The sequence below is a fragment of the Diospyros lotus genome, chromosome 7 (genome assembly GCF_014633365.1).
Source record: "Diospyros lotus cultivar Yz01 chromosome 7, ASM1463336v1, whole genome shotgun sequence".
NCBI classification, from domain to species: domain Eukaryota; kingdom Viridiplantae; phylum Streptophyta; class Magnoliopsida; order Ericales; family Ebenaceae; genus Diospyros; species Diospyros lotus.
Window position 1 is genome coordinate 36,341,390 of NC_068344.1, and position 8,780 is coordinate 36,350,169.

The 8,780-nt window shown below is 30.9% G+C and overlaps 1 protein-coding gene across 1 annotated transcript; it reads left to right on the forward strand.

Moving 5' to 3' along the window:
* Nucleotides 1–7,086: 7,086 nt before the first annotated feature.
* Nucleotides 7,087–8,410, forward strand: LOC127806155 (dehydration-responsive element-binding protein 3-like). Its single transcript, XM_052343246.1, has one exon. It carries the CDS (start codon nt 7,471–7,473, stop codon nt 8,152–8,154), a length of 684 nt encoding a protein of 227 aa, XP_052199206.1. The 5' UTR covers nt 7,087–7,470; the 3' UTR covers nt 8,155–8,410.
* The last annotated feature ends 370 nt before the right edge of the window (nt 8,411–8,780 follow it).

Here is an 8,780-nt window from a genome sequence, read left to right on the forward strand (position 1 = left end):
ACCCCTTATCTTGGTACTTATCATATGCATTTAACAAACATATGGAAAAAAGTACAATTCTTAATGAATTCCAAAAAAATTAACAATAAGTTTGATACAAATTTTGGAATGTTTCTCAATCTTATCTTGATAATTCCATATCTTGATCCAAAAAGTATTCTAACCTTATATTAATACTTCCTTATCTTACTCATTTTAACAAACGCTATCTAAGAAAAAAAAATAAGAAAAAAAGTGTAGAATTTGAAAAAAGATGTGCAATCCAATTTTGATCAAGAGGTTATATGGGGTTTGGTCTGTGGTCCAATTTGGTTGAAATTTGGTCAGCATGTTCAAAACACACGGCTCTATAATCTGAACGTTGGAGATCAGTTTTGGAGCTCTTTGTTAACATGTTTTTACAGTAGTTGTTGAGTTTCTATTCAGTAAAATCTTTTTTATTTTTTATTGCAGTTGTTTGGTTTCAAGAGTGATTATTCTTGAAAAGATATTGTTATGTGCCTCTAGTTATTGACAATTAGAGAAAAATTTCATGTATTTTCATTAAATGTTTAATAGTGAAAGTTTTTGATGAATTCCAATCTTATAGTTTTTACTCCTCGTATTAAGGGATTTTTCAAGTAAAAATTTGGCGTTCTTATGATTGATTGATTAGTGCACTTATTTCATATTATTTTATATCTGCTTGATTTAACTTCTACTATATTCATATAAGAATGGAGAGAACAAAATATTTGAGCATCTTTATATTAATTTATTGATTTGATGTGTTTTTCTCCTAACACTAAAATTAATATAAAGACATATTAGATATTTCACACCATAAGATTATCAATTCAGGCTATTTTATAGGATTAAATATATAGCATTATATCTGAAAAAATAACCCCAACTAGGAGGTATTATTTTAGGTGAAATTTACACAAAAAAATAAACAAACAAACCACACAAAGATCTCAAATGTTAGACTTAAATCACATAAACATGCTAAATTCAAACAATGTGAAAAACTCTGTAAAAATGACTGGAACCAAGACATCAAGGCTGTAGGGAACTTACCCTACATGATAGGACAGGGTAATAAGCGTACAAAGTCGCAGAAAAGGGAAAGAGAGCGACCATATATGCATCACATGGTTCAGAGATCAGGAGAAACAGAGTTCCACATGATCATGATGAGTGGTGTAGCACGAGAAGGGGAAGAAAAGGACGACAGGAGATGGAGACCACGATAAGACAGTGGTCCCGCGAAGCAGGATGAAACCTGGTTTGGATGAACAGTGGGAAAGCCCAACTGTGCTACGGTCCAGAAACAGTAAATTTGGGTAGGCCCAAATGGACCCCAGCCCATTAAATTCGCCCCTTCACCTTCACCATCTGTCGCTCTTCACAACACTCTACTGACCATATATATTTTATTTAATGCTGTGCCTCGCCCTTAAATGCACCCACCAAATTTGCAATCATGGCTCCAAGTAGTTTTTTTTTTTTATTGATCAATAAAGATACACAATAATAATAATAATATTAATATATGAATCCGATTGAATTGACTAAACATGTAACATTAAAAATCAATTTAATCAACAATAATAATAATAATAATAATAATATTATGTGAATCTGATTGGATTGGTCGACTAAACATGTAACATAAAAAATCGATTTGGTTAAGGAAGAACAAGATTGATCGAATCTTCTAAAAAAGTGTTGTTAAATCCAAAAAATTAGTACGATTTAATAAGAAAAAAATTACATTTTTTTTAAATAAATACATCTATAAAATATATCTCCATAGTATCTTGGTTCACTTTTCTAAATATTGAAGTTAACATTTTATTATTTTAAGTTATGATTATAGAAATTTATAAAAAAAAATGTAAAATCTTTTAAAGGAAAAAATAGTGGCCAAACTCATGTTTGTCTCTACTTTTTTTTTTTTTGAGGCCATTAAAACTTTTCTTTATTTCAATTATATCATTAAACTTACATTTTTGAGTTAATTTAATATCTAGACTTTGACTCTTTTTTTTATGTGACAATATAAATTTTTTATTATTTTGATTACATTCTTGTACCTACATTTTCAAATTAATTTAAACTCTATAGTTTGATGTGTAAAAAAAATAAAATTAAGTAAGATGAGTTAATTTAATTCTATTTTTTACACTTCAAAATATAATAGTTAAATTGACTAAAAAATATAAGTATATATATATAATCCAAATAATAAAAATTTTCGATGATTACATAAAAAAATGATCAAAGTATAAAAATAAAAATATGAATTTAACTAGAAAAATGATAATGAAGATCGAAGAATAGTGAAAGAAGAGCGAGTATACACACACATATTATATATATGGGAAGCAAACATCCTCCCAATCATTGTCGGAATGTGTCCTGCAACTAAGCTTTGTACATACTAATATTGCACATTGCAACCCTATGGCCCATTTTTGTTGTAATAATTCCAATATGTACATGCGTGTACATGAAAAGTCTTCTAGCTAATCTGTGTTTTTTTATTTTATATTGTTTTTAATATTACGGGTTGATGATAAATATATCGTATTTTGAAATATTTAATTAATTAATAAAATAATTTAAAAATTAAAAATAATGTATAATAAATATATTTTATCTAAAAATAATCTACACTTATTCCACCTTAATCATTGCTTGACAATTGATATATCACGGTGAAAATACCTACAAAAAAAAAAAAATAATTAGATAAATTTTGACATTTAAAAATTCCTTTGAAGGTCCTACAAAAGAGTAGATATTATCTATAAAGAATTCTAATCTTAGATAAGACTTCAAAATATTAGAATAAATGTCATCGGTAAGGATCGTAATCTTTGGAGATTTAGAATTGTTCCATATTTTTCTATAAATAAGTAAGATCTTATTAAAAAAAAGATACGTCTCTGATAGTAGTAAATATGACTTTCGAGTCTTTAGCATCTTTAGTGTCTAACTTAAAAATCGAAGTATTTGTGTAAGAATTTCATTACACCCTCTGACCATTTTCTCTCAGACAACTTGACGACGACGTTTTCAAACACTAAATTTATTATTATGTTTGAACGACAACGACAATAATTAGCATTACGAATTATTAATACATCTCAAATAAAGTGAGACGTAAAATACTTTGTTATTTGGATATTCACTTACAACGCTTTTAATAATACTTATGTATTGATATATTATACGTTTATATTAATATAACACAAAGTATAATATATTAATGCACGAGTGTAATTAAAAATGTCAAAAGTGTGTTAAAATAACATTTTCATTCTATATATCTCTAATTGACATAACATTTTTACAATAATAATAAAAAAATAAATGACATATAAATCTTGCCTTTGCTATGTTAAATTTCTAAGGGAAGGTTGGACCCCCTAGCTTGCTAGGTTATGGCTTTAAATTTTCCGGGCTACCAAACATAGTGCCCTAGCATTAATTTTGGTTCGCTTTTGATACTTTAATTAGCCTAAACAAAATAAATTGAAAATCTTTTTGGTAGGTAACAAGAAATTAAGTCTGACCAAATGGTTAGGGACTTAGTAAAAATCCATAAAAAGATTTTGATTTTTCAAATGGAATCTAACTCCATTAGTACTAAACCATGTTATGGTTTAGTGTTCTTTGATGGCAGTTGACATGTCAAGTCAATATTAACATATATTTTGTAAATTAATATTACATATTAGATAAAATTACACTCAATTGAGATAATTTAAACTTAATTATCAAAATTAAAAAAATTAGATAAAATTATAAATTCGTGAAAAATGATTGAAATATTTTCATGATTAGCCCTCACTGGAAAGGACGAAACTATTTTAAACTATTCAAATTGAACCATTTAAACCTACATTTATTGCGAAACATAATCATTTATTTTAATAAAAATGTTATCTGTATGTTTAGTTGTGATATTTTTAAAGATACTCGTATATCATTAATACATTATACTCATTTTATTATGTTACATGTCAGATGTTGACATTTTTAGCCCTCATGCATTTTTAATCTAATTTCCATTATTTTTAAAGCTAACTACCCATTATTAACCAAATTGCCATCAATCTATGAAATGATATAGTTAGATTATTATTATTATTATTATGCTTGTGTATCCATAATGTATTCTATAGCCAAACAAAACAAATAAAGCGCTCATAGTGCATGCAATCAATATGTGGAATAGTAATGAAAATGGTTTCTAGTTTTTATGTGTGTATTTTTTTTATTTTTATTTCTCTTAATTTTTGTAATTTGTTAGCTATTAAGTTTATGATGAGTTTTTATTTTCCTGAAAATAAGAATTTCATAAAACTAATGAAAACGGTCTACTACTCTCAACTAGAGAATACCCTAAAAGCCATAACAAAAGACCAAGTGGATCGAAGTAGTTAAAGAGCAAACGAATATACAGTCTTTCTAATAATAAAAAAGAATAATATGTACAAATATTGGGAAGAAATTTACATCAGTGTCACATTCTAAAACCATTCAGAAAAAACACATTCCCTAAACTTTATAGCTTAGAGTGTCAAAACATACTCATGACTCATCAAGTTCCTGTGAAACATAAAAGATAGCTCAAAATAAAGGAGTAGAAAATATATTAGTGAAAGATTTTCAAAAGAGTGGGTTGGAGAGTCCAACTAGAAAAGAACTTCCCTAAGGATTTGCTAGACTTTTTATGCAAAAGTTCACAATTGTGCTAGTAACTCCCAATTACTAAACATTCCAAATCAGGGGAGTAACAACAAAATATAGAAAATTTGTCAATTTACGATGTTTCCTAGTCATTAGAATGGTATATTCGTGCGAGTATTCACATTTGTGATGTCAACTATCGACTATTCCTCAAAAAATGAATCATTAGGATTCTATGGCATACTTGTGAGTCAACTACCGTTTTTACATGAAAGTTGATGCATTTGTCATCAATACCAAATTTATGATGAGTTTACTTAATATACACTTAAGTAGTATTTGTTTATTAAGCTGTGAATTAAAAAAAAAATGAGATATAAAAAGTATTTTAAACAAAAGTGATTTATATTATATTTGTTAAATTTATTTGACAAATCACTGATTATTTAAGATTTTATAAATAAGAAAAAATAACTTATATGCCGGGCCCCCATCTCATAAAACTCTCTTCCTCATTGCATTTTAAAAATTAATGAACAATCTGATAGAAATTTTGATTTAAAAAATATTTTAATTTTATTTTAATATAATTTTATCTTACTCATTTTAATAAATATTACTTTAAAAGGGTAACAATTGTTAATTTTTCATCAGTAGCATTAAGAAAAGATAACACACAGCCATCCATGAAAACCAAGAGAAATGAAATTGGAGCGTAATGGATTCACCCCCAAAAGAGTTTAAATCCTAATTATGGAGGAAATAACTATAACTTCTTACTACTTATAAAATCTAATATTTTTTTAAAAAAATAAAATTCTTAGAGGTTGTTCTTAATTACTTAATTTATGTACTCACTAACTGGGGGTGGAGGTTAAAATAAAAGGGCAAAGCAACTCCTAATCTGGCCCTCCGAGAGGGGGTGGGGGCATTGGATCATTAATGTGAAACACAAACCCTAATAGGAACCCATCCCCAACTCTGGGTAAAGATCCCCCTCTATTAATTGAGTTAGATTATATATTTTAAAACACCAAATGTTAATATTACTTTATTTAATATTTACCCTTTATTTTTCCTGTGAGTAATTAATACTTTATATTATATATATATATCATATTAATATAAACATATAAAATATTAAACTCAAAATACCCAAATGGACACATGGATTGGGTCATATTGGTTTTGTAGGAAAACAGTTTGACTTCATTAATTAATTAAATACTTTACTGCATAGGTAAAACAAAATTATATATATTAATTTCTCTGTGTAAGGACTGCCATTTATGGGGCATCATTCTTGATTTGTTATAGTTATATTGCCAGGTTCCAAACCAATTAAAGCTGAATTTTACACACACCATTTATGAAGCATGGCTTCTTTGCAAAATCCTCGTTCTCTAGCTGCCAATGTGTCTTTCCAATCCATTTACTTTGAAGCAGCATATATAATCTTAATCTTAATTTATATTAATTAATATGTATGTGTTATTAGAGGTCGAAAAAAATGAAATATAAAAAATATTACAGATAAAAGTGTTTTTCATTATATTTATTAAATTTATCTAACAATTTATTAAAAATAAATCACATGACTTCTTATCTATCTAAAATCAAATAAACAAATCTCTTCTACATACAGATAAATTTATCTAGGATTTTATAGGAAAAGAACCATATGATCAATCATCTCATAATTAAAACCCTCACACTCTTTGATAGTGAGAGGGATATTTTGGTAAAAAAATCCTTATCTTGGTATTTATCATATGTATTTTAACAAATATATGAAAAAAATAATACAATTTTCAATGCATTTTTTAAAATTCAACAAATAGTCTGATCAAATATTTTCTAGTCTTATCTTAATTACTTCACATTTTAGTTCGATTTTTTTTAAATATTATTTTATTTATTTTAATAAATGCTATATATATATATAGAGAGAGAGAGAGAGAGAGAGGGGGGGGGGGGGGGGGGGGGGGGGGTGTTACCGTGTTAGTCAGGTGGAGTTCAAAACGGAAGCGAAGGTAGCCCATTTACACGGATTCTATGCTGAAACTCTTTAATAAAGTGTTAATTTTTATTTTTATTTTAGATTATTTAATGTTTGAAATATATATATATATAATATATATTTAAAAGATGAGATGGTATGGCTGGCTTTGTGACAGCTAGGTGTGCCGACTGTAGCGTTACCCCCCAGCCTCCATGCTTCTTATTATTTAGTTAGGTCCACTCTTATTTATATTATCATTATTATTATTATTACTACTACTACTACTACTATCTTAGTTTAATTATATTGATTAATAATTATAATTATATTATACATCTCTTAATGGAGTGCCCTGCACTTTATAGCATGTTAATGTTATGTGTACAAGCACTGATCCTCCCTAAACCTTAAGCTCCTAATCTTAATAAGCACTTCTCTCTCTCTCTCTCTCTCTCTTCTCTATTTGTGTGCGGATGTTTATTAAGAAATCATGGGGTAAAGCTCAGGTCGGTCGCCATCTCTCTCTCTCTCTCTCTCGCTGTGTGTGTGTGTGTGGATGTGTCTATATATATATATACATATATTATACATTCATTCACTCGCCACACAGATACATATAGTGATACCAGTCTCTCTCTCATCTACTTCCGCTTTCACATTCCATTTCTGTTCATCCATTCTCCCTGGCCGATTTCCTACCAAGTAATATTAGAACGATCAAGGGGTTTAGAGAATCGTATCAGAGCATCGTTAAAAGTCTAAGTTAAAAGAGAGTTGCTGCATTAATGGCGGATCCATCAAACTCGGAGTCGGAGTCAAGCAGTGTCTCGTCCTCTCTCTCACCGTCCACCGGCAAGGCCGACGGTGTAGGAGCCCAGAAGCGGCCGAAGAGGGGCAGAGAGAGCGGCGGAGCCAGCACCAAGCACCCGGTGTACAGAGGGGTGAGAATGCGGGCGTGGGGCAAGTGGGTCTCCGAAATCCGCGAGCCCCGGAAGAAGTCCCGCATCTGGCTCGGAACCTTCTCCACGCCGGAGATGGCGGCCCGCGCCCACGACGTCGCCGCCCTCTCCATCAAGGGAAGCTCGGCCGTCCTCAACTTCCCCGACCTCGCCGACCTCCTCCCCCGCCCCGCCACGTGCTCCGCGCGTGACGTCCAGGCCGCCGCCCTCAAGGCCGCCTCCATGGACAACCTCATCCCCGCCACCCCCTCCACCTGCTCTTCCTCCTCCTCCTCCTCCTCCTCCACCTCCACGGCTGCTGCTCCAGAGGAGCTCAGCGAGATAGTGGAGCTACCGAGATTAGACGATTCGGCCGACTCCCGGAACGATTTCGTGTTCACGGAATCCGCGTGGGTCTACTCCCCTGAGTGGTTGCACGAAGCCTACGCGTATTTAGCGACGGATCCCCTGGCGATGCAAGAGAGTGTTATCCCCGCCGGCGATTTCGAGACTTTATTGTGGCAGCATTAATGATTGCCGGTGAGAGAGAGTTTATGGGTTTTTCACTACAACCAACCCTTTTTTTGTTTTTGTTTCTTTTCCCCCCTCTTTTTTTTTTTTTTTTTGTTTCCTTGTTTGGACTTTTCATCATCAGTAGCTCTTTTGTTTGTTTTTAAGGGTCAAATTATATATACCTTTCTTCCTTCTCAAGTTCTTCTTCATTAATAACAGTACGTAGTAGTTGTGGATCAGCTAGTGTTTTTCTTCCCATTTTCTCTTTAATTAATAATATTAATAATAATAATAATAATAATAATAATAATAAACAGGCTTGCTTAATGCTACAATTAATCTCTCTCTCTCTCTCTCTCCATGTTATAATGCCATCTCGTTTTGTTTGATTCTATTATCAATGCATATATGTATTCTATAGTTTGTTTGTTTCATCTCAAAGGTACTGATTTTATTAAGTGGGTTCCAAATCTCAAGGCAGTCCCAAACTTCTTTGTTGTTTTTTTCCCTTAATAAGTCTTGGAATTAATAATCCGTGAGACCATGGACTCTTAATCATATCATATACATATATCAGGACCCAATTCATGATATTCCCATCAATTTAACTCTTTAAACACTTAATATGAACAAGATTATAGAAA

Excerpts from the sequence above, each read along its gene's own strand:
- LOC127806155 (XM_052343246.1), top strand. The coding sequence starts at position 7,471 with ATGGCGGATCCATCAAACTCGGAGTCGGAGTCAAGCAGTGTCTCGTCC.